This window comes from Myotis myotis, unplaced genomic scaffold (genome assembly GCF_014108235.1).
Source record: "Myotis myotis isolate mMyoMyo1 unplaced genomic scaffold, mMyoMyo1.p scaffold_m19_p_42, whole genome shotgun sequence".
Lineage (NCBI taxonomy): Eukaryota > Metazoa > Chordata > Mammalia > Chiroptera > Vespertilionidae > Myotis > Myotis myotis.
The window spans coordinates 1,527,639-1,551,135 of record NW_023416349.1 but is presented as its reverse complement, the minus strand read 5'-3'; the positions used below and the strand labels follow the sequence as shown (position 1 = coordinate 1,551,135).

General features: G+C 60.3%; 2 protein-coding genes, 1 long non-coding RNA gene and 1 pseudogene across 9 annotated transcripts; 2 read left to right on the top strand and 2 right to left on the bottom strand.

Moving 5' to 3' along the window:
* Nucleotides 1–360: 360 nt before the first annotated feature.
* LOC118655170 lies at nt 361–8,662 on the bottom strand (annotated as a pseudogene).
* Nucleotides 1,985–15,159, bottom strand: LOC118655178 (zinc finger protein 524-like). Of its 6 annotated transcripts, none has more exons than XM_036306711.1 (3): nt 15,026–15,159; nt 9,610–12,650; nt 1,985–2,508 (listed from the first exon to the last, which is right to left on the bottom strand). In XM_036306711.1, the coding sequence occupies exon 2, from the start codon at nt 12,609–12,611 to the stop codon at nt 11,817–11,819; it is 795 nt and encodes a 264-aa protein (XP_036162604.1). In that variant the 5' UTR covers nt 12,612–12,650; nt 15,026–15,159; the 3' UTR covers nt 1,985–2,508; nt 9,610–11,816. The 6 variants fall into 6 exon arrangements, with proteins under 6 accessions (XP_036162604.1, XP_036162605.1, XP_036162606.1 ...); XM_036306712.1 differs by having other exon boundaries at nt 15,009–15,143; XM_036306713.1 differs by lacking the exon at nt 15,026–15,159 and adding an exon at nt 14,468–14,780.
* Nucleotides 9,441–10,137, top strand: LOC118655204. The gene is made up of 2 exons (XR_004967209.1): nt 9,441–9,530; nt 9,911–10,137. It is a non-coding gene; the product is annotated as an uncharacterized LOC118655204 (long non-coding RNA).
* Nucleotides 14,801–23,066, top strand: FIZ1 (FLT3 interacting zinc finger 1). Of its 2 annotated transcripts, XM_036306649.1 has the most exons (3): nt 14,801–14,927; nt 15,943–16,295; nt 20,946–23,066. In XM_036306649.1, exons 2-3 carry the CDS (start codon nt 15,981–15,983, stop codon nt 22,134–22,136), a joined length of 1,506 nt encoding a protein of 501 aa, XP_036162542.1. In that variant the 5' UTR covers nt 14,801–14,927; nt 15,943–15,980; the 3' UTR covers nt 22,137–23,066. The 2 variants fall into 2 exon arrangements, with proteins under 2 accessions (XP_036162542.1, XP_036162543.1); XM_036306650.1 differs by lacking the exon at nt 14,801–14,927 and having other exon boundaries at nt 15,266–16,295.
* Nucleotides 23,067–23,497: the final 431 nt, after the last annotated feature.

The following is a 23,497-nucleotide window of genomic DNA, read 5'->3' as shown; positions in this document are numbered from 1 at the left end:
CTGCTAGAGCTGGGAGAGGGGACAGAGGCTGCCACCAAGCCACTTCTTTATCACCAAGTTAAAGGCACGTGACATGGAGACTCCCAAATCCCAAGCACTCCCATGGGTGGTGTAGGAGCAGAGGGCAATTGAAAAGGAGGAGTAGCCCTGGCCAGTGTGGCTGAGAGTCGCTCCATGCAACCGGAGGTCACTGGTTCACTTTCTGGTCAGGTCACATGCCTGGGTTTGGGGCTTGATCCCAGTAGGGGGCGTGAAGGAGGCAGCCGATCCCTTTTCTCTCCCTCTCCCTTCCTCTTCTAACAAGAAAAAGAGAAGCAGAGGAAGGCCAGGCCTCCCACCAGCACTGAACACACAGGGGGAGCCAGGCGGCAGTGATTTATTTCTGTGGCCCCTGCGTCCAAGGGCCTGTAAGTCCGGGAGAAGGTGGCAGAAGGCAGCAGGGCCCACCAGAAGTTGCGGTCCTCACCTGAAATCCCCTCCCACAAGAATCCCACCAGACAGGAGGGTGTCTGGGCTACAAGACCCAGGCGCAGCACCAGCTGAACCCCCAGCCCTAAACCTGGCCGGGGGTGTGGGTCAGGCCAGCTCTTTTCCCTCCGGCTCCTCCTCCTCTTCCTCGGCCCCCTCTGTGGCCAGGATGCCCTCGTGGTCCCACGGTAGCTCAAGGCCCTGGTTCTGGGGGACATACGGGGGCTCCCATGGTCTCGGGGTGCTTGCACTTGGCATGGTGCTTGAGCGACCTGACCTCTGTGAAGTGCATCCGGCAGATGAAGCACTGGTAGGGACGCTCCCCGGAGTGGACACGGTGGTGGTGCGCCAGCTCCCCAGCCTCGCGGAAGCGGCGGGGGCAGAGCTGGCAGCGGAAGGGCCGCAGGCCAGTGTGGATGTTGCAGTGCCGCCGCAGGTGGCTGGACCGCTTGAAGGTTGCCGCAATCCTTGCACTCGTGTGGCTTCAGCTCGGAGTGCGAGATGCTATGGCGCTCCAGGTCCGAGAGGTAGGGGAAGGCCCGCAGGCACACTGGGCAGAAGTGCGGGGTCTTCTTGGGGCCTGAGCCCTCAGGCCCGTCGGCCAAGGCCCCTTCTGAGACAGTATAGGTCACACCCTGATCAGGATCAGCAGGAGGTCGCTGAGATCACGGCCACCGCCCACCGAGGCTGTTACCACCTTTGCCAGCGGGGGCTCCTGCCCTGACTTGGGGGGGCGTACCCGCTTGTGAGGGGGACAGGCCTTGAGCGTCTGATTGGAGGAGCAGGCCTCTCTGGGACACTCACTCAGGCGGTCCCGGGTGATAGAAGAAAGTAAGGCCAGAGGTTTCTCTTCCTCCCCGGGCAAAGGCGAAGGCAACGGGTCTGGGCTGGGGGTGTCCATTGAGCAATGGAGGACTTGGGTCTGGGTACTGGAGCCGGGCTACGAGGAGAAAGGGGGCAGCCGTCAGTGCAGGGTAGGTCTGGAGTGCCCCTGGTTCCCTGAGACCTCGCCCATCCCTCTGTCTGGGTCTCTCGACCTGGGCATGGCTGACATTCACCTGGACGCACAATGGTAGCCACGCTGGGGAGTAAAAGGACAGCATAATTCTGTGCCAGCTGGTAAACAGGCACTGCCCTGAGCCCCAGACACATGCCCCAGGCCTCCGTCACCCCTGCCATGGATCACGAAGTTCAAGGTCAATTTGAGCCAAAATAAAGAAAAATCTTCAAGGGAGGAGAGAGTCCAACTGAAGGTACAGGCCAGTGCTGTGATCCTCAAGGCAGAGCGCCCAGCAAGCTCCAGGGCTACAGAGGCCTGGGAAATGATTCTGTCCGCGCTCTTGATCGCAGAAGTGGGAGGGCCAGGGCAGGACCGGAAGAAAGGCCGTGCTCCCAGGTGGTGTCTGACCCCCAGCGGCTGGTGAGGAAATACACTGGAGTCTAGTCTCTGGAGGCAGATATTCTGGGTTTCATTCTGTAAGGTTCGCGGCGCAGGAGACAAGGTCAGAGAGCCAGGCAAGTCAAAAAGAGGAACTTTAATCTGCACTCCCAGGCGAAGTTCATGGGTCCAAGTGCAGGGCCAGTGAAGTAGCGCCAAAAGGGAGTGGAGGCACTTTTTTTATACAGCTGTTCAGTGAGGGCAGGGAAGCATGATCTGTGGGAGTTTCCGCCTCGGGCAGGTCTGTTACGGCTTTCGGGAAAGTTCCAGTATCTGCGTCACCATCTGCCTGGTGCACTGGTCTGGTACAGGTTCCAGGAAGGAACCAGTATCTGTATCTCCATTTGCCTTGAGATTGCATGCATCGGCTCTTGGACTTCCCTCCGACCTAACATCCCTGCCTTTTGGTGATAGGGGGCGCCGAAATCGTCTTAGCTACTTCCTGCTGACCAGGGGAGAAGAGGGAGGGGGGTTTTTAAGGCCAGGGTCAGGCAGAGGCAAGTCTGAGGGCAGCCAAGTGCAGGGGTGGAGCAGGAGCTGACTTACAGTCACCCGTGACATCTCCGCGATCCAGGAGCAGATGAACTTGAGGAGGCAGGGGGCTAGGAAAAACAAAAACACAGATGAGAATTAGGGGCCCTATTATAGATAGGATCCAAGTAGCTAAGGGGCTTTGAACCAGCCGAAAAGAGAGTTGTCCCGGGAGTGTTTTGCACTTAGTTCTTCACTCAGCTTAGTCAGGGTCTGCACGTTTTGCTCCACTACTCCGGACTCATTGATGTAGTAGCAGCATTATTCCTGAAGGAATATGCAGGTTTCTTCTTTTTCTGCAGTAAGAAGGTCTGGGGCCCATTGGTTCTGCAGAGTTACTTGGGCTACCGATGTTACTTGCCACTGTAGGGAGGCTAAGGAGGCAGCAATAGACTCCAGGGCTATTTGAAGCTTGTCATTGAAATCCTGAGCAGAGACTAGGCTGTTCCCGAGCCCCCCCTTCCACTGGCAAGGCCTACCGAGGCAGCGACGCTCACCCCTAACATGACAGGGAGGAAGGCAGCCCGGCGGACCTGGGGGAGGGATGAAGGGAGCAGGCAGGTGAGCTCTGACTCTCCATACAAGGTTAGTTGGGGAACTACTGTGACCACAAAGCAAGGCCCTGGGTCAGAGGAGTTTATGCAGTTGCTTGAGGTGCCATTGCATCAAAAGAAGGTACCCAGGCTGGCCTCGGTGGGACTGGCTGCGGTATGGTTTTGGGTAAAGTTCCAAGTGACTTGTCCCCAGTTACCGGATTACTGGTCTGGTAGCATATCCATGGGGGCAGGGTGGCTTTGGAGTTTCAGATTCCCAAAAAGGAATGCCGGCCAAGGGACGCTGACATTCATCTTGCTCCTGGGTTCCTGGAGGGGTTATGAGTGGGATGGCAGCCAGCAAAGGTCTTTGGAGAGAGGCGCATAGAAAGCGGTGCGAGACATTGGGCAGGGTGCGGGTCTCGTTGAGGAATGGTTGAGTGTGTTGAATAAGTTGGAGCCAAGAAGATAGGACTTCTACCCACAGGGAGTCGGGCCACCTTGAGGGTCCGCTTGGGTGTTACTACCACATAGGAGGCTTTCCAACGTCCCTGGGGGTCTAGGCATGAGCTTCCATCCACAAACAGAGTTAAGTCAGGATTGGAGAGAAGAGAATCTGAGAGTCCTACCCGAGGCTGAGTGAGGGCCTCGATGACCTCGGGACAGGAGTGCGTTGCCGCAGGTAGGGTGGAGGCAGCGGGAAGGAGAGTGGCCCGGTTCAGGGCTGGGGAGTGGGTCAGGGAGATGTCAGGATTCTCGAGGAACAGGAGATGGAGTTCCTGCATGCGAGAGGGGGCAAGGAGAAATAAGGATCGGTGGGACAGGAGGTCCTGTAGTCTATGGGTGTAGAAGACCTGTAGGGGTTGTTGGAGGCAGATCTTTTGGGCCTACTTGGTGAGAGCGGCAGCTGCAGCCAGAGTCTGGAGGCAGGGCTGCCATCCCCAGACTGTGGGGTCATGCTGTCTAGACAGGTAGTCTATGGGGGTGAAGGCTGGCCCTAGGAGCTGGATGAGGACCCCAATAGCCATTCCTTGTCTTTCATCAGTAAATAGTTGGAAAGGCTTAGAGATGTCCGGGGGGGGGGGGGGGGCGATGCCAGAGGGTATCTTGGAGCTTAGAGAAAGCCTGGCCAAAGAGAGAGGGTGAGGAGAGGGGGCCTGCTGGTGTTTCTTTAGCAGCCTGGTATAGGGGCTTATCTAGGAGGGCAAAGTTTGGGAACCAATGGCGGAAGAATCCTACCAGTCCCCAAAAGGACAAGATCTGGTCTGCAGAAGTTGGGGGCTGTAGGTCTCGCATTGCCTGTGCTTGGTCAACTGTCAGTCCTCGGGAATTGGGTGTCAGACAGATCGCCAAGTAAGTGACGGTGGGGGCTGACAGTTGCACCTTGGCAGGGGACACACGGTATCCTTTGTCCCCTAGAAAGTTGAGGAGACCAGCTGTATGCCTCTGGGATATGTCCAGGGAGAGGCTGCAGAGAAGGAGATCATCTACATACTGGAGAAGAGTGCTGGGTTCCAACAAGCATTGTTGGAGGTCTCTGGCTAGGGCCTGGCCAAACAGATGAGGACTGTCTCTGAACCCCTGGGGCAGGACTGTCCAGATGAGGTGGCGGGATACCTGCTCGTCTGGGTCCTCCCAAGTAAATGCAAACAGATGAAAAGAGTCTGGGTCCAGAGGGATAGTAAAGAAGGCATCCTTGAGGTCAAGGATGGAAAAGTGGGTGGTACAGGATGGGATGCATGAAAGGAGAGTGTAAGGATTAGGGACCACCGGGTGGATGAGGACCACCGATCCACTGATCAGCCGGAGGTCCTGAACCAGCTGGTAGGTCCCATCTGCCTTCCTAACTGGGAGGATGGGGGTGTTGCAGGGAGAGTCGATAGGTATGAGGAGATCCTGCCCCAGAAGCTGAGTAATGAGTGGTTTGAGCCCTCAGCAATGAGTGAGGGAGATAAAAAACTGGGGATGGGAGAGAAATGAGGTGGGGTCCTTAAGTCTAATCTTGACCAGGACATGGTATCTAGTAACCACCGGGGTAGAGGTATCCCACACTTTTGGGTGAACAAGGGTTGTAGACAGTGGGGGACCGGCGTCCCTGTGAAGGGAGGGGGCAAGGAGCAGAAGAAGCAGGGAGGCTGAAGGGCTCCAAGTGAGCTGCAGAGTGGCCCCTAGTTTGGTGAGGATATCCCGTCCTAAATGGGGCATGGGGCACGAAGGCATGACTAAGAATGAGTGAGTTACAGGGCTATCATCGAGGAAATAGGGAAGGGGTCTGGTGGCCAGTGGGCAGGTGGATTTGCTGTCAATACCCATGACTGAGATCGTGGAAAGAAAAAGAGGCCCTAAAATGAGGGCAGGACAGAGAAGGTAGCCCCTGTATCGACCAGGAAGGAGACTGGCTTACCCGCTACCTTGAGCGTTACTCTGGGCTCGGCGAGGGTGATGGGGGTCATCAAGTCTGGGCCCTTTCAGTCTTCGACCAGTCCCAGCATGGCCAGCAGTGGGTCATGACCTGGAAGGGTGGCCCTCCACGCTGAGACGCAGAGGGCCCGTCACTTTTCCAGGGGCAGTCGCTTTTCCAGTGACCGCAATGACCACACGCCGGGCAGGGCTTGGTTGGAGCCCGGGGCCAAGGGCACTGCTTTTCCCAGTGGCCTTCATTTCTGCATTTGAAGCATTCTCCAGGCGGTGTTCATCCTCTCGTTGCACCCCCACCGCACACGGCCCCCTTGGGACCATGCGCAGCTGCCATTGGCTGCAGGGCCACAACCAGGGCTTGGGATTGCAGGTCTACCTTCTGTCGAAGGCAGGCCTCCCGATCTGACTCTGCCTGCTCCTCACGGGCATTAAAAACCTTAAAGGCCATGTTCACTAGATCTCGGACTGGGTCTGAGGGTCATCCTCAGCCTTTTTTAACTTTTTCCAAATATCTGGGGCTGACTGCGAGATGAAGTGGGTGGCTAAAACTGTTGCTCCAGCTGGGGACCCAGGGTCCAGACGAGCATACAAGGTCAGAGCCTCAGTCAGCCTGTTAAGGAAGACCGCGGGGTTCTCATCTGGTCCCTGAGTAATTTCTCTTAGTTTGTCAAAATTAACTAGTTGTGGGAGACGGCCTGTAGACCGGCCATCAGGCATTGGAGCATCTGGTCTCGGTGTTGGCGCCCGTTTTGGCCTCGGGGGTATCTAGTTGGTACTCCCATCCCGGCTCTTGGCAAGGGACAGCCTGGGCCCCTACCGGCATATTGACATCTGTAAGGTGGACCTGATCTGCGTGGTCCATTCTGCCCCCAAGCCTTTTTCCCTTTCATCTGATGTTAGGGTGGAAGAAAGAATGACATGGATGTCATGCCAGGTGAGGTCATAGGCCTGAGAGAGGAATCGGAATTCCTTGATGAACGCAGTGGGGTTGGCAGAAGAGGACCCCAGCCACTTCTCAATCTGGGAGAGATACGACAGAGAGAAGGGAACATGGACCCGGACAACTCCCACAGATGCTGCAACCTCCCGGAGGGGACAGAGGAGAGGAGGGGCCTGCGAACATGTGTGTTTGTTGACTGGGGAAGCAGGCGGGGGTGGGGGAGGGGGAGTCACCAGGCAGCTTGAGCTTCCGGCTCCTGCCGCAACCGCAGCAGTGTCCCAGGAGTGGGGCGGAGGAGGGGCCTGGTCAGCAGGTAGGGGAGAGGCATTACAGGAGGAGTAGCGGAGGGAGGTCCGGTAGGGAGGGAGGAGGAGAGGGTGAGGACGATGAGGCCGAAGGAGCTTTGGGGAAAGGGTCTGGGTAGGGAGGCCGAGGAGTTGGAGGGCAGGAAAGATTTTCCGGGGGTTCAGATAAGGCAGAAAGTGGAGCGGTATCAGTAGGCGGAGTAGGTTTCTCACGAACCAGGAGAACCTGGGCCGTGGAACAGGAGGAACAGAGGGAGGGGCAGGAGTGCAGATAGAAAAAGGCCTGGACATAGGGGACCTGGGCCTCTTCCCGGTTCGCCGGCAGAAATTACTGAGGTCAGTAAGGATGTTAAAATCAAAGGTCCTGTTTTCGGGCCATTTTGACCCGTTGTCCAATTCGTACTGAGCCATGCCATCTTACAGAAGTGAATGAGGCGTTTAGGATGCAGATCCTGGGACAGGCCCAGTTTAGCCAGGTTGGCCAGCAGGCACCCTAGAGGTGAGCTCGGATCAGGTTTAGAATTTTGATTACCCATGCTCGATTCCTGAGGTCAGTAGCCGGGGCTAAAGGACCAGCGTCCCAATTGTTTAGCCGAGATACGGACAGAGGGACCGAGGGACTGCAGGGATGTCTCCACTACCTCCCAGGGTCAGAGAACAGGGGGCAATCTCTGACACAGCTGCCCTTTATGGACAGAGATGCCGGCGGCTGACCGCCAGGGATCGGCAGGGCGGGACTTACTGCTGACCGGGAGAAGCCGGGGGATCCTGAGCCATGAGAAGGGAGAGGAGGGCACCCAGACCGTAGGGGGATGGTCGGATGGGGTGCTTGCACTTCCCGGGTTTTGGCGCCAAATGTAAGGTTCGCGGCAGAGGAGACAAGTTCAGACAGCCAGGCAAGTTAAAAAGAGTAACTTTAATCTGCACTCCCGGGCGAGGTTGACGGGTCCAAGTGCGGGGCTGTGGGAGTTTTCGCCTCGGGCAGGTCTGTTACAGGTTCCAGGAAGGAACCAGTATCTGAGTCACCATCTGCCTTGCGATTGCATGTATCCGCGCCTGGACTTCCCTCCGACCTAACAGATTCCCGAGTCTGTCGCTCTGTGTGTGGCTCTGGGCCAGGTGCACACTTTTCCCAGCCTCAGTTAAGCCTTCTGCACAACAGGACGGAGTTCCACCGCCTCCCGGGGACATGCCATGAGAATGATTCACACAAACCGCTCAGGACACAGAGCATCCGGAGACATCAGCCCTCTGAGAAGGTCACAACCACCCTCACTTGGCAAATGGAGAAACCCAGGCGCAGGGGAGCCATGCCAGCTGTCCAAGCTCCCACCTCTAGGAAGTGGCCGGGCCAAGATTCGGACACAATGGCCAGGCAGGGAATGAGAAGAAAGGGATTCAGGTGCCAAGGGGACATCATGGGGTCCCGCTGGTCCTGGGAAATGGATATACCAGGGCTGTCCGTTGACACAGTAAGGACACAATAAACCACAGCAATAATCATCATCATCATCATCATCATTATCAGGATCATCATCATCATCATCATCAGTGCTGGGGTGTCCCAAGTGGAGGGAGGGGGAGCACAGGTGCAGTTAGGAGCAGGGGCTGCAGATGTCACTGTGACCCCATGGAACAGGCGCACAGATGGCGGGGCACCTGCTTCTCCAGAATCACACGGTGCGCTCCGGGAGGGGGACTGGACTGGGGGACAACCACTGCCTTGGGATGGGGTGGTGTCCCGACCCTCGCCCACCGCCAGCCCGTAGCGCGCCAAGGAAGGGAGTTGGGGGGGCGGGGGGTGACGGTGCTGCGGGCCTTGCGGGGGAGGCTCATGGAGCAGCATCGGGTCAAAGCCCGAGAGGCCGCCAGGAAAGGGGGTCCGCGCGCGCGCCCGGCTGGCTCCACCGGGCGCGCGAGGTCGGCGAGCGCACGGCGCCCAGAGCGCGGGCGCGGGAGCAGGAGCAGGTGCGGGGGGCGCGCTCCCGGCGCGCGCGGCCCCCTCCTCCCCTCCCTCCGCCCGGACCCCTCCTCTCGGGTACCTCATTTGCATGCCGCCGGGGGCTCGCGAGTGTGCGCGTGCGGGGGGCGACCGGGCCGACGCGTGGGAAGGGGCGGGGGCGAGGGGGCCCGTCCCCTGACTGCGCGCACGCGCGCGACGGCCCCGCCCCACGGAGCGGTCCCGGAGGCCCCGCCCACTCCCCCTCCCGGTCGGACCCGCGCCCGCGGGGAACAAAGGGTCGCGCTGGGGCCTCAGGGCCGCTCACGCCCGCGCCCGCCCTCCCCGCGCCCTCGCTGGCCCCGAGCGGGAAGTAACCCGCCAACACATGACAACCAGGTAGAAATGCTTCCCTCCCACACGGCGCCCAGTCGGGGGCCCAGTGAAACCCAGGTACCGAGAGGATGAGGAGCGGGAAAATGGCTGCTCCTTCCCGTAGTTAACATGGCGCCCGACCAGCTTCAAAGCCTCCGGGAGGGCTGAGGGCAAGATGGAACCCGCTCTGGCCTCCTCTAACTCTACCGCGGCCGGCGGCCTTGGAGGTCTCGTACCTCCCGATGCACCGGAGGTGGGGGGGCCTGAGACGGCAGACGTGGCTCAGAGCTGCCCTCATCTGCGCGACCCCGCGCCGAGGAGCCGCACGCCCGGCGCGCTGCCCTTAGTCGGCATGGCGCCGGGTCACCCCGAACCCCGCCCCTCCGCTTGCCCTCATCCAAGATGGCGCCCGCCTGGCTTCGCGAACTGCTGGCGCCGGGAAAGGGATGGGAAGGAGGGAGAGGGGCGGGCGGCTGGGAGGGGGCGCGCGGGGGAGAAGGGAGCCGAAGCGGAAGTCGAGGGGCCCCCCGGGTGGAAGTGACGCTGCCCCCGCTGCCCAAAATGTCGGCGCCCAGAGGGAGGTGTAAGTAATTAAAGGGGATAGCCGATGGCTTTCCGGCCTCCCGGGGCCGCCCCAGGGGCCCCGAGCCCCCGCGCCCTACCTGCTGTGAGGTTCGCGGCACAGGAGACAAGGTCAGAGCCAGGCCAGTCAGAAAGAGGAGCTTTAATTTGCGCGGGGCCAGGGAAGTCCCGCCACAGAGGAGTGGAGGCACTTCTTTATGCACCTGCTCATGGGGGCGGGAGCGGGAGCTGTGGGGTTTCCCCCGCGGGCAGGTCTGTCACGGTCCCAGGGTAATGAACGCCCCAGGGCGGAGGAACAATCGTAGCTCACAGTTAACTTAGGTCACCGCCGTCCCTGGCTCGGCTGCAAAGACTGCAGCTTCCTTTTCACATTTTTTGCAGCCAAAAAGAGCAGGTCACGGTTTAGCCAGGGGTGACGCGTTCCAGGAACCTAACCTTTCAAAGGTATAAGAAATGGAGCAGCGAACTTGGTGTGTTTGGCCAGCCGTTTTGTGGTTTTTGTGAATAAAAGCTCACTTCTACGTCTGGTCGGGGCTGCAGTTTCCATCCTGGCTTCGGTTACCGGCACTGCAGGCGCTGGCCAGCTGAATAAAGGCTCCTAAACTTTACCCTTTGGCTCTGGCGGTCTCTCACAGGTTACCCCATAACACCCGGGCAGGTCTGTTACGGGTTCCAGGAAGGAACCAGTGTCTGCATCACCATCTGCCTTGCGATGGCATGCACCGGCTCCTGGACTTCCCTCCGACCGAACAGCGGCATCACCGGGAAAGGGTTAGAAAGGGGAATGCTCAGGGCCCCGCTACAGAAATTCTGAACCAGAAACCCTGGGCGTAGGAACTTCCAGTTATAGATACGCAAGTCACAGGATGTCAGGTACAGAATAGGGGACACAGTCAGTAATACCGTGATAGCTTTGTATGGCGACAGATGGTAACTACTTATTGTGATCATTTCATAAGGTACAGAAATACCACACCACTGCTAGAGACCTGACACTAATGAGTATATGTCAGCTATAATTCTATTAAAAATTAAAATGAAACACCCTCCAGGTAATTGTGGTGCAGGGTGAAGTCAGAACCACAGCTTATCCACACCTGCATTGCCCCTTATATATTCCTGCAAACCTCGCCCCTGGCTCAGCTCTGCCCCCGCAGCTCCGCCCAGTTCTATCGGGCCCATCCTGCTAAGCTCCCCCTCTCTGGGATTCCCTCAGTTACTCCTCTGAGGTTCCCCCTCTTCCCTTGGCCTGAACAGCAGCCATGCCCACCCCTCCTGACACCTTGCTCTCCTAGTTTCCCCTTGAAGCCCCTCCTCTCAGCTAAACCCTCTCCATACCTAGATCCATCACTCACTGCCCACAGCCCCGGAGCCACTGTAAGCACCACTCCAGCTCACAGAGGCCTTCTCCTAAGCCCCGCCCACAGTTCTCACCTACCTGCCCAGTAAGCCTCCTTGCTCAGTCCACACCCCTCCAGGCCACACCCTTTACCTACCTAAGCCCAGCAAAGTTGTCAGTTCTAACCACTACTATCAACTCAGTTTTTCTTCCAAACGCGGTCAGGAAAAGGAGATGGGGCAAAGTGGTGGCTGCAGACTCTCCATGAATCTGGCTGGACTGGGGGAGGGTGGGCCTGGAGTGTCATCTGTACAGAAGGCGCAATGTTTTCCTTAGAGTGGATATTTAGGGGAGTGCTTCCGGGTCTGCTAGAGCTGGGAGAGGGGACAGAGGCTGCCACCAAGCCACTTCTTTATCACCAAGTTAAAGGCACGTGACATGGAGACTCCCAAATCCCAAGCACTCCCATGGGCGGTGTAGGGGCAGAGGGCAATTGAAAAGGAGGAGTAGCCCTGGCCAGTGTGGCTCAGTTGGCTGAGAGTCGCTCCATGCACCTGGAGGTGGCTGGTTCACTTTCTGGTCAGGTCACATGCCTGGGTTTGGGGCTTGATCCCAGTAGGGGCGTGAAGGAGGCAGCCGATCCCTTTTCTCTCCCTCTCCCTTCCTCTTCTAACAAGAAAAAGAGAAGCAGAGGAAGGCCAGGCCTCCCACCAGCACTGAACACACGGGGGAGCCAGGCGGCAGGGATTTATTTCTGTGGCCCCTGCGTCCAAGGGCCTGTAAGTCCGGGAGAAGGTGGCAGAAGGCAGCAGGGCCCACCAGAAGTTGCGGTCCTCACCTGGAATCCCCTCCCACAAGAATCCCACCAGACAGGAGGGTGTCTGGGCTACACAACCCAGGCGCAGCACCAGCTGAAGCCCCAGCCCTAAACCTGGCCGGGGGTGTGGGTCAGGCCAGCTCTTTTCCCTCCGGCTCCTCCTCCTCTTCCTCGGCCCCCTCTGTGGCCAGGATGCCCTCGTGGTCCCACGGTAGCTCAGGCCCTGGTTCTGGGGGACACACAGGGGCTCCCATCGTCTCGGGGTGCTTGCGTTTGGCATGGCGCCTGAGCGAGTTGGCCTCTGTGAAGCGCATCCGGCAGATGGGGCACTGGTAGGGACGCTCCCCGGAGTGGACACGGTGGTGGTGCGCCAGCTCCCCAGCCTCGCGGAAGCGGCGGGGGCAGAGCTGGCAGCGGAAGGGCCGCAGGCCAGTGTGGATGTTGCAGTGCCGCCGCAGGTGGCTGGACCGCTTGAAGGTCTTGCCGCAATCCTTGCACTCGTGTGGTTTCAGCTCGGAGTGCGAGATGCTATGGCGCTCCAGGTCCGAGAGGTAGGGGAAGGCCCGCAGGCACACTGGGCAGAAGTGCGGGGTCTTCTTGGGGCCCGAGCCCTCAGGCCCGTCCGCCAAGGCCCCTTCTGAGACGGTATAGGGCACACCCTGATCATCGATCAGCAGGAGGTCGTTGCCATCCCGGCCGCTGCCCACCGGGGCGGTCACCCCCTGTGCCAGCGGGGGCTCCTGCCCTGACTTGGGGGGGCGGCCTCGTTTGCGAGGGGGGCAGGCCTTGAGCGTCTGATTGGAGGAGGAGGCCCCTCCCGGACGCTCACCCGGGCGGCCCCGGGGGACAGCAGAAGATAAGGCCAGAGGTTTCTCTTCCTCCCCGGGCAAAGGCGAAGGCAACGGGTCTGGGCTGGGGGTGTCCATTGAGCAGTGGAGGACTTGGGTCTGGGTACTGGAGCCGGGCTACGAGGAGAAAGGGGGCAGCCGTCAGTGCAGGGTAGGTCTGGAGCGCCCTGGTTCCCTGAGACCTCGCCCATCCCTCTGTCTGGGTCTCGCAACCTGGGTTTGGCTGACATTCACCTGGACGCACAATGGTAGCCATGCTGGGGAGTAAAAGGACAGGATAATTCTGTGCCAGCTGGTAAACAGGCACTGCCCTGAGCCCCAGACACGTGCCCCAGGCTTCCCTCACCCCTGCCACGGATCATGAAGTTCAAGGTCAATTTGAGCCAAAATAAAGAAAAATCTTCAAGGGAGGAGAGAGTCCAACTGAGGCTACAGGCCAGTGCTGTGATCCTCAAGGCAGAGCGCCCAGCAAACTCCAGGGCTACAGAGGCCTGGAAATGATTCTGTCCGCGCTCTTGATCGCAGAAGTGGGAGGGCCAGGGCAGGACCGGAAGAAAGGCCGTGCTCCCAGGTGGTGTCTGACCCCCAGCGGCTGGTGAGGAAATACACTGGAGTCTAGTCTCCGGAGGCAGATGTTCTGGGTTTCATTCCTGAGTCTGTCGCTCTGTGTGTGGCTCTGGGCCAGGTGCACACTTTTCTGAGCCTCAGTTAAGCCTTCTGCACAATAGGACGGAGTTCCACTGCCTCCCGGGGACATGCCATGAGGATGATTCACACAAACCGCTCAGGACACAGAGCATCAGGAGACATCAGCCCTCTGAGAAGGTCACAACCACCCTCACTTGGCAAATGGAGAAACCCAGGCACAGGGGAGCCGTGCCAGCTGCCCAAGCTCCCTCCTCTAGGAAGTGCCGGGCCAAGATTCGGACACAATGGCCAGGCAGGGAGTGAGAAGAAAGGGACTCAGGGGCCAAGGGGACATCCTGGGGTCCCGCTGGTCCCGGGAAATGGATATACCAGGGCTGTCCTTTGACACATAGTAAGGACACAATAAACCACCGCCACCACCAGCATCATCATCAGAGCTGGGGTGTCCCAAGTGGAGGGAGGGGGAGCACAGGTGCAGTTAGGAGCAGGGGCTGCAGATGTCACTGCGAGCCCTTGGAACAGGCGCACAGATGGCGGGGCAACCGCTTCTCCAGAATCACATGGTGCGATCCGGGGAGGGGGACTGGACTGGAGGACAACCACTGCCTTTGGGGTGGGGTGGTGTCCCCACCCTCGCCCACCGCCAGCCCGGAGTGTGAGGGGGACGGGTGCGGGGGGCGGGGGGGACGGGCGAGCCTTTCAGGGGCGTCCGACGAGCAGCGCCGGGCCGCAGCCGGCGAGGCCGCCAGGAAAGGGGGTCTGCGCGCGCGCCCGGCTGGCTCCACCGGGCGCGCGAGGTCGGCGAGCGCACGGCGCCCAGAGCGCGGGCGCGGGAGCAGGAGCAGGTGCGGGGGGCGCGCTCCCGGCGCGCGCGGCCCCCTCCTCCCCTCCCTCCGCTCCCGCCCCCCGCCCGGACCCCTCCTCTCGGGTACCTCATTTGCATGCCGCCGGGGGCTCGCGAGTGTGCGCGTGCGGGGGGCGACCGGGCCGACGCGTGGGAAGGGGCGGGGGCGAGGGGGCCCGTCCCCTGACTGCGCGCACGCGCGCGACGGCCCCGCCCCACGGAGCGGTCCCGGAGGCCCCGCCCACTCCCCCTCCCGGTCGGACCCGCGCCCGCGGGGAACAAAGGGTCGCGCTGGGGCCTCAGGGCCGCTCACGCCCGCGCCCGCCCTCCCCGCGCCCTCGCTGGCCCCGAGCGGGAAGTAACCCGCCAACACATGACAACCAGGTAGAAATGCTTCCCTCCCACACGGCGCCCAGTCGGGGGCCCAGTGAAACCCAGGTACCGAGAGGATGAGGAGCGGGAAAATGGCTGCTCCTTCCCGTAGTTAACATGGCGCCCGACCAGCTTCAAAGCCTCCGGGAGGGCTGAGGGCAAGATGGAACCCGCTCTGGCCTCCTCTAACTCTACCGCGGCCGGCGGCCTTGGAGGTCTCGTGCCTCCCGATGCACCTCTAAGATGTTACCCGGCGCGCTGCCCTTAGTCGGCATGGCGCTGGGTCACCCCGAACCTCGCCCCTCCGCTTGCCCTCATCCAAGATGGCGCCTGCCTGGCTTCGCGAACTGCTGGCGCCGGCAAAGGGATGGGAACGAGGGAGAGGGGCGGGCGGCTGGGAGGGGGCGGCCAGGAAGGCGGGAGGGAGGGGGAGCGCGGGGGAGAAGGGAACCGAGGCGGAAGTCGAGGGGCCCCCCGGGTGGAAGTGACGCTGCCCCCGCTGCCCAAAATGTCGGCGCCCAGAGGGAGGTGTAAGTAATTAAAGAGGAAAGCCGACTGACTTTCCTGGCCTCCCGGGGCCCCCCCAGCGCCCCCGAACCCCCGCGCCCTACCTCCGAGGTGCACTCACCCGGCCGCGGGTCCCGCCGGACTGGCCCCCGCCCCGGGTGCCCCGGGCCCACACCTTTTAGGGGCGGGGGGAGGGGCACAAAGACCAGTTCTTTGGGCCCGGGTCTTGGAGGGGACTGGGGAGGGGGGCCGACCCCGCAGGCGATTGGGTGGGGAGGGGCGGGACTTAATGGCGGCGGGGGCGGGGCCACTACAGGGAGATGTCCGGTGGGCGGAGCTTGTAACGCGACTGGGCGGGGCTTGGTAGAGGGAGCTGGGTGGTTGGTGGGAGGGGCTCCGGTAAATGGGTGGGCTCAATAAAGGGGCGTGGTTTAGCGGGGCTGGTTGGAGGGTCCTCATGGGACTGAGTGGGAAATGAGGCTCCATGGGGAGGTGGGAGGAGCTTAGGGTAAAAGGCGTGGAGTGTGCCCCGGGGTGTTTCTTAGAGGAAGTGGGGTTTAGGAGTGTAATCTGGGGAGCCTTAGTGGAAATAGCAAGCGAAAAGAGTTTCAGTTGGTTTTATCCAAGGTTCCAGGACTTTATTCTTCAAAGGAGAGTGGGAGGAGCTCACAAGGGAGTGGGAGGGGCTTGTCCAAGAATAGAAGGGGGATCCTGGAACAGTGGGAGGGACTATGAAGGAGTGGGCGGTGCCTGTGCAAGAGTGGGCGGGGCTTAGAGAGGAATGGGAGTCTGCAAAGAGGGGGTGAGACTTCAAAACACTCAGTGGGATAGAGGCTACTTGGAATGATTAGAAAGATTGGCAGATGAGTGGGAGAAGGGTTTGTAGGTAACTGGGTGGGGCTTAAAGAGAGTGGGCGTGGCCTAGGTGGGCGTGGCTTCCAGGGGATAGTGACTGGCCTGTGATTCTCAAGAGCCAATGGGGGAGGACTAATGGGGAGGTGCCGCCCTCACCTTCGCTCCTTGTCTACCCTGCTCCAGAGAGCCCCCGCCCGCCACTGACCTCACGCCTCACCACCATGGATGACGCCCCGCTGCCAGCGCCCCCTGTCCCCGCGCCGGCCCCGGCCCCAGCACCGACGGCTGCCGCCGCCCCACGCGTGCCGTTTCACTGCAGTGAGTGTGGCAAGAGCTTCCGCTACCGCTCGGACCTGCGGCGCCACTTCGCGCGTCACACTGCTCTCAAGCCCCACGCGTGTCCGCGCTGTGGCAAAGGCTTCAAGCACAGCTTCAACCTGGCCAATCACCTGCGCTCGCACACGGGCGAGCGGCCCTACCGCTGCTCCGCTTGCCCCAAGGGCTTCCGAGACTCCACCGGCCTGTTGCACCACCAGGTGAGTCCTGCAGGCTGGCCAGGCCGCCTCCCTCCTGGGGCTGGACATGGCCTTGGAGCCCCAGCCCCACTCTGGGCACCAGAGAAAACTTTCCTCTTCCTCCCTCCCTCCTGGTCAAAGCGCCCTGGCCAGCCAGATCTCTAGGGGTTTCTCTGTCAGTCCCCACCTACTTAAGGATTGGAGGCAAACATTCATCGACATTTGCCCCACCTATAGGTTCCTCCTCTCATCCATCCCCCTGGCCACACTGCCCACCCCCACCCCGGCCCCCTCCGGCACACCAGCTTCTACAGTTTTGTCTTTATGGTTACCTTGCCATTGTTTGGGGGGGGGGGGGCAGGGTTAGGGAGTGGGAGGAGCGGCTGGGGGCCAGGAGTTGAGGCTGCTCTGCTACATGGGGCCTGAGCAGCTGCCTTCCCTGCTGGGAGGCTGGGAGGCTGAGAGGCTGGGAGGCTGGGAGGCTGGGAGGCTGGGAGGCTGAGAGGCTGGGAGGCTGGGAGGCTGAGAGGCTGGGAGGCTGGGAGGCTGAGAGGCTAGGAGACTGGGAGGCTGGCAGGCTGGGAGGCTGGGAGACTGGCAGGCTGGCAGGCTGGGAGGCTGGGAGACTGGGAGGCTGGCAGGCTGGGAGGCTGGGAGGCTGGGAGGCTGAGAGGCTGAGAGGCTAGGAGACTGGGAGGCTGGCAGGCTGGGAGGCTGGGAGGCTGGGAGACTGGGAGGCTGGGAGGCTGGGAGGCTGGGAGGCTGGGAGGCGGGAGTGCCCAGCTCCAATTCATGGCTCTGCCCTCAAGGCTCTGCTTGGGCTGGGATGACCTTGGGGACCTGGGCACAGGATGGGCAGAGGCCTGAGGCCAGAGAAGCCGGGAGCTGGGGGGTAGGGTGCAGCGTTCCCCACGGGGCTCTCACCTCAGGCTTTGAGGATCTGGTCACAGCGTTGGGGTGATTCCCTTACTGTGTGTGGAGGGGGTCCTGTGGGGAAGGGGAAGGGCCCTCAGAGCCCCGCTTGGCTCACCCGCTCCCGCAGGGCCAGCCAGGCTCCCCGGGGTCTGCACTGCGGGCTGCTGGCATGCTTCCTGCTCTGCCATCAGCCCCCTGGGGGGGAAGGGCAGCTACTGGCGGCGTGCAAATAGAATGGAGACAGAATGGAGACAAAAACCTATTATCCCGATAGAGATCAGGGCCAAGGGCAACAACAGGAGCCTGGGCTTCTGGGTGGACAGAAAGACGGCACTGAAGTCCGCCATTGTTTTTTAAATATGTTTTTGTTGATTTCAAAGAGGAAGGGAGAGGGAGAGAGAGATAGAAACATTGATGATGAGAGAGAATCATCAATTGGCTGCCGCCTGCATGCCCCCCCTGGGGATGGAGCCTGCAACCTGGGCATGTGCCCTTGACTGGAATCAAACCCGGGACCCTTCAGTCCGCAGGCTGACGCTCTATCCACTGAGCCACACCAGCTGGGGCTCCCTTGCCGTTTTTAAAAAAAACAGATTTACCACGTATGCACTTAACTCTTTCATTCGGCAATTATCTATTGAGAGCTCTCCCTGCTCTCAACACTGGGGTCACCAAAGGGAAATCAATAAAATCGGGGCGTTTGGAGAACTTATATCCCACTGGAGGTAGATGATCAACAAGAAAGCAAATGCACAGGTAAGCATGTCCTGAAAGGGGAGAAGTGGGGAAGGAGATTAAACAACAGGAAGCTGATGTGCAGGAGTAAAGAGGGGAGAGCGGTGGGCCGCCAGGCCAGGTGGGGACGGGCAGGGCACGGTGGTATCTGAGCTGAGACCTGAAGTGTGAGCAGGGAACAGCACTCCAGGCAGAGGGAACAGCCAGTGCGAAAGTCCAGGTGGGGACAGCTTGGTGTGGGCAAGAAAGGGATGGGAGACCTGTGGTTGGGGCAGAGCGAGCCGGGGTCAGAGCAGAAGGTGGTGCGGGGGAGGGCAGGCAGTCGTGTACACCTCGGCCGCTGTGAGGAGCGGGGTTTTAGTCTATGGGCCAGACACTCACACTGCAAGGTTAAGTAAAACCAGACATGTCACTGGTCCCCTCCTCTGTCCCGTGCTGTCTGCCTTGGTTTCACACTTCATTCTGGCTGTGATCCCAACTTTCTAAGTGGCCTTACTACCTCCTGTCTCTCCCCATTGTGCCCAGCCCCTGTGACCTGGAACCTTCCTCCCACCCCACCCCCACATCCTTCCGCCATTAAAATCCCTGATCCTTAACTCGATGTGACATTCACAGGCGACTGAGGTCTCACCCCTGCCCACTAGTAGGTTATCATCCAACTGAGCATTTAATGAGCACCCACGGTATGCAGGCTCCTTGGGGGAAATGAGAGAGACAGGACAGAAACAGCCCGTTTCCCACTCCTTTCGTGGCCTCCCAAGTCAAAAATCTAGTCATTAACCAACCAGGTTGATAAATGTCAGCTCGCAGCCGAGACAGGAGCACAGAGGGTTCCCGTGTTCTGAGGCTAATACAGGGGCTCTGAAGTGGTCCGGCCGGGTCAGGGATGGGGCCTGGGGTGGTTTTTCTGGGGTAGCACTCCCACTTCTTTAGGCCCCATGCTCCTGGCAGACATGATTAATCCAGCACCGTACTCTCTTATCCAGACTGGAGTCCTCCCCACAACTCTCCTCCAGGCAGACCCTACCAATCAATAGGGCTCTAGACTAGAAACCTGTGTCTGTTATTCCAGGACTCTTAAATAAACCACAAGGGCCCTGGCCGGTGTGGCTCAGTGGATAGAGCGTCGGCCGGCAGACCAAAGGATCCCGGGTTCGATTCCGGTCAAGGGCATGTACCTCGGTTGCAGGCTTCTCCCAGGCCCGGGCCCTGGTTGGAACTTGTGCAGGAGGCAACCAATCGATGTGTTTCTCTCACATCCATATTTCTCTCTGTCTTTCCCTCTCTCTTCCATGCTCCCTAAAAAGCAATGGAAAAATATCCTCGGGTGAGGATTAACAACAGAACCTCAAGGGCCATATCAGCAGAGACATGTGTAAGGCCGCCCAGCCACATCCCCAGGGCTCAGCAGCCACACGTGGCTAGTGGCCACCGCATTGGACAGGACAGATCTAGAGCATTTCCATCACTGCAGCCAGTCCTACTGGACGGTTCTGCTCTAAAAAGCCCTAGAGCAAGCATGTCAAACTCACAGGCTCACACAGGCTGAATAAACAAGGTTTAAGTGGATGTGGCTGCAAAAAACACAAAAGCTTCCACTTTTATAGAAACGTAGGTTTATGTCAATAGAGACATGCTGAATACAAAGGGCTGAAATAAATGAGTCATCGTTAACAAAATAATAGAACATTTTAATAAAAATTAATATTTTTCCTTGAACATGAACTTACCAGACACTGAATAACCGCACAACTTCATAAGCATCACACAAATCTATTTTTCTTGTTCTCCAAAAGCAAAATATTTCCCATTGCGCACACCAAACAAGTCAGTCCAAGTCTAACGACGTGCCCATCGGCTGCTAGAATCTTCGCTGCTAGTATTAGTGGAGAGACATGGTGCGCCTGCGTGTAAGACACGTAAGGGAAATGAATGCAACGCGATGATAGTCATCGTCATTAGCGAACATTGTAGTTCGTTATTAATAACAGGATATTGTAAAAATTAAGTTACAAAATTTTTATTAAAATGTTTCTTACATGCCGTTATATTGGCTGGGCCGCAAAAATATTGCTTTTGGCTGCCCACAAGACCGCGAGTTTGACATGCCTGTCCTAGAGCAGTGGTTGGCAAACTGCGGCTGGCGAGCCACATGCGGCTCTTTGGCCCCTTGAATGCGGCTCTTCCACAAAATACCACGTGCGGGCGCGCATGTACAGTGCGATTGAAACTTGGTGGTCCATGCGCAGAAGTCCGTATTTTGTGGAAGAGCCACACTCAAGGGGCCAAAGAGCCGCGTGTGGCTCGAGAGCCGCAGTTTGCCGGCCACTGGCGTAAGCCAACTGTCCACAATTACCGGGAAGCAAAATCTCAACAGGTTGAGAAAATGTTCCAGAGAGCGGCAGTTTCAAATCTTGTTTTATTTGTTACAATCAAAGAAAAGGCAGTAGTGGGTTTCCTGAAATCCATTGGTGATAGGTAAGGGGGGGGGGGGGGGCGGACCTCTGAGATTGGCTAAAAATTAAATGGTAGACATATGGTTCTTTTACATAGGTGGGTACAGGATACTTCACGGTTGTACCCTGAGGGGTCCGGGAAAAGGGGGAGTTACCCTGACATTCCAGAGGTGGGGTTATCCTAGATGCCAAGGACCATAGACAGGCTTAGTTAGGGTAAAGATTGGCTTTTGTCAGGGAAAAGGCTAGCCTCGGGCATGACTACCCACCGGAAAGGGCTTTTCATTAAGAGCTTTCCATCCCAGACCGCCCTTTGTGGTTGCTTTAGGGTCTGAGTGTGTAAGGCCACCGCGCAGGCCTTTCCTGGGCTTGTGGGGTTTAGTATGTGGCCCCTTTTCACCCGCAGGCTGGAGGGCCTAAAGCCATGGAGTGCGGCCCACAGGCGAGGGAAGCCGGATCACGGCCTTGTGGACTGGTGGGAGGCACGGGCCACCTCCCTCCGTGTCCGGGCTCTGCCCTGCCGGCTGCACCCTCAGCCCTGAGCTGTCCTCCCTCCGCCCTGCAGGTCGTCCACACCGGAGAGAAGCCCTACTGCTGCCTGGTCTGCGAGCTGCGCTTCTCCTCGCGCTCCAGCCTGGGCCGCCACCTCAAGCGCCAGCACCGCGGGGTGCTCCCGTCGCCCCTGCAGCCCGGCCCGGGCCTGCCCGCCCTGAGCCCGTCCTGCTCCGTGTGCTGCAACGTGGGGCCCTGCTCCGTGTGCGGAGGTGCGGGGGCTGGCGGGGGCGAGGCCCCGGAGGGGGTGGGCCCGGGCAGCTGGGGGTTGGCGGAGGCGGCGGCGGCCGCGGCGGCCTCGCTGCCCCCGTTCGCGTGCGGCGCCTGCGCCAGGCGCTTCGACCACGGCCGGGAGCTGGCGGCCCATTGGGCCGCGCACACCGACGTGAAGCCCTTCAAGTGCCCGCGCTGCGAGCGCGACTTCAACGCCCCGGCGCTGCTGGAGCGGCACAAGCTGACGCACGACCTGCAGGGCCCGGGCGCGCCCCCCGCGCAGGCCTGGGCCGCGGGGGCAGGTTCGGGGCCCGAGACCCCCGGCGAGGGCGGCGCCGAGGAGGCGGGGGACGCCGGGCCGGCCTGGGACGGCGGGCTGCTCCTGGGCCGCGTGGGGGGCGGTGTGCCCGAGCTGGGGGGGCTGCTCCCCGGGGGCGGCGGGGAGGCGCCCCCACCGGCGGCCGCGGCGGAGCCCTCGGAGGACACCCTGTACCAGTGCGACTGCGGGACCTTCTTCGCCTCGGCCGCGGCGCTGGCCAGCCACCTGGAGGCGCACTCGGGGCCGGCCACCTACGGCTGCGGCCACTGCGGGGCGCTGTACGCGGCCCTGGCGGCCCTGGAAGAGCACCGACGGGTCAGCCACGGCGAGGGCGGCGGGGCGGAGGCGGCCGCGGCGGCCTCCGAGGGGGAGCCCGCGGCCGGGGAGCCCGCGGCCAGCTCGGGCCGCAGCAAGAAGATCTTCGGCTGCTCCGAGTGCGAGAAGCTCTTCCGCTCCCCGCGGGACCTGGAGCGGCACGTGCTGGTGCACACGGGCGAGAAGCCGTTCCCGTGCCTCGAGTGCGGCAAGTTCTTCCGCCACGAGTGCTACCTCAAGCGCCACCGGCTGCTGCACGGCACCGAGCGGCCCTTCCCCTGCCACATCTGCGGCAAGGGCTTCATCACGCTCAGCAACCTCTCCCGGCACCTGAAGCTGCACCGCGGCATGGACTGACCACGCCCCGCCGCCTGCGGCTGGACTCGGGGCCCCAGGGGGCCGCCCAAACCCAGACAGGGGGCCGCCCAAACCCAGACAGGGGCCCTGAGATGAGGGGGCCCTGGCTGGAGAGATGGAGCCACCAGAAACCCATATAGGCCCTGAGCTGGGCACCCCCAAATCAATGGGCCCCTACGCTGGGGAGACCAAGAAATGGGCCTCTACAAGTCTAGTCACTCGAGGGCCCTAATAAAAGACGGGCACCCCTCCCCAAGGGAAGCCTGCCCCCTCCCTGAGAGCCATCATTCCCAGCGACCTTGGTCTGGAGAGTGTAGGGGGACCATGCCCCCGAATCTCCCTGGATCCCTCCAAATGCACCCCCACAATCACTGGTGCCCCTAGGTGATGGATAGAGCCAGAATCTGCCTTCCCCCGTTGCATTCCCTGTGCGGAAGGAGGACCAGGGTAGATCCCCCTGCCCTCAGCCCACTCCCCAGTCAGGCCGCCCCCCCCTACTGCGGAATGGGCCAACCCTAGTGATCTCCCCACCCCCAAACACTAGACTAGGCTGGTTGGGCATCCCCCCGCCCAGTAGGATGGACTGGTCCAGATGCGCAGCCTCCTGTCCACTGGAATGGGCTGGCCCTGCTGTGGCCTGCACCACACCCTCTTCACAGCGGACACGGCAGACACGCCCCTCCTCTTCTGCGTCATTCCGACCTGCGAGCTCACCTGAGCGGGAGCTGGCGGACACTGGGTCTCCTCCCACTCTGTCCTAGCACCTGTTGGTCTTCCCCTCTCTGTCGGTTTGTCTGTCTCTGTGTTCCTCCCAACCCCAAGGGAAAGGGGGGGCTGGCTAGGGGGTTCTCCCCATGAGCCTGGACCTCACCCCCTCATCCCAGTCCCCCGTGTCTCCCAAGACCCCAATAAACCTCATCCTGTCGGTCAGTGCCGTCTCATTGTCTGAACCTTGGCCCCAGGGCATGGAGGTTCCTCCCTCCTGACATAGACCAGGCCTCTTGCAGAAGGAAAGAATTTGGAGTCCTTGAGATGGCGCTTGACCCTATCAACTACATGGCACCCTGCCCCTTAGACACAAGCTGTGCCTCCACAGATGGACATCCCCCTAGAACCAGACAGCCCCCCCCACTTTTTAAATATATTTTTATTGATTTCAGAGAGGAAGGGAGAGGGAGAGAGAGACAGAAACATCAATGATGAGAGAGAATCATTGATTGGCCACCTCCCACACGATCAGGGGTCACGCCTGCAACCCGGGCATGTGCCCTTGACCGGAATCGAACCCGAGACCTTTCAGTCTTCAGGCTGACACTCTAAAAGCCAAACTCATCTTAGGGACAAATTCCTTCCAGGAGGGA

Excerpts from the sequence above, each read along its gene's own strand:
- LOC118655178 (XM_036306711.1), bottom strand. The coding sequence starts at position 12,611 with ATGGACACCCCCAGCCCAGACCCGTTGCCTTCGCCTTTGCCCGGGGAG.
- FIZ1 (XM_036306649.1), top strand. The coding sequence starts at position 15,981 with ATGGATGACGCCCCGCTGCCAGCGCCCCCTGTCCCCGCGCCGGCCCCG. Across the intron at positions 16,296-20,945 it reads CCGGCCTGTTGCACCACCAG|GTCGTCCACACCGGAGAGAA; the intron begins GTGAGTCCTGCA and ends TCCGCCCTGCAG.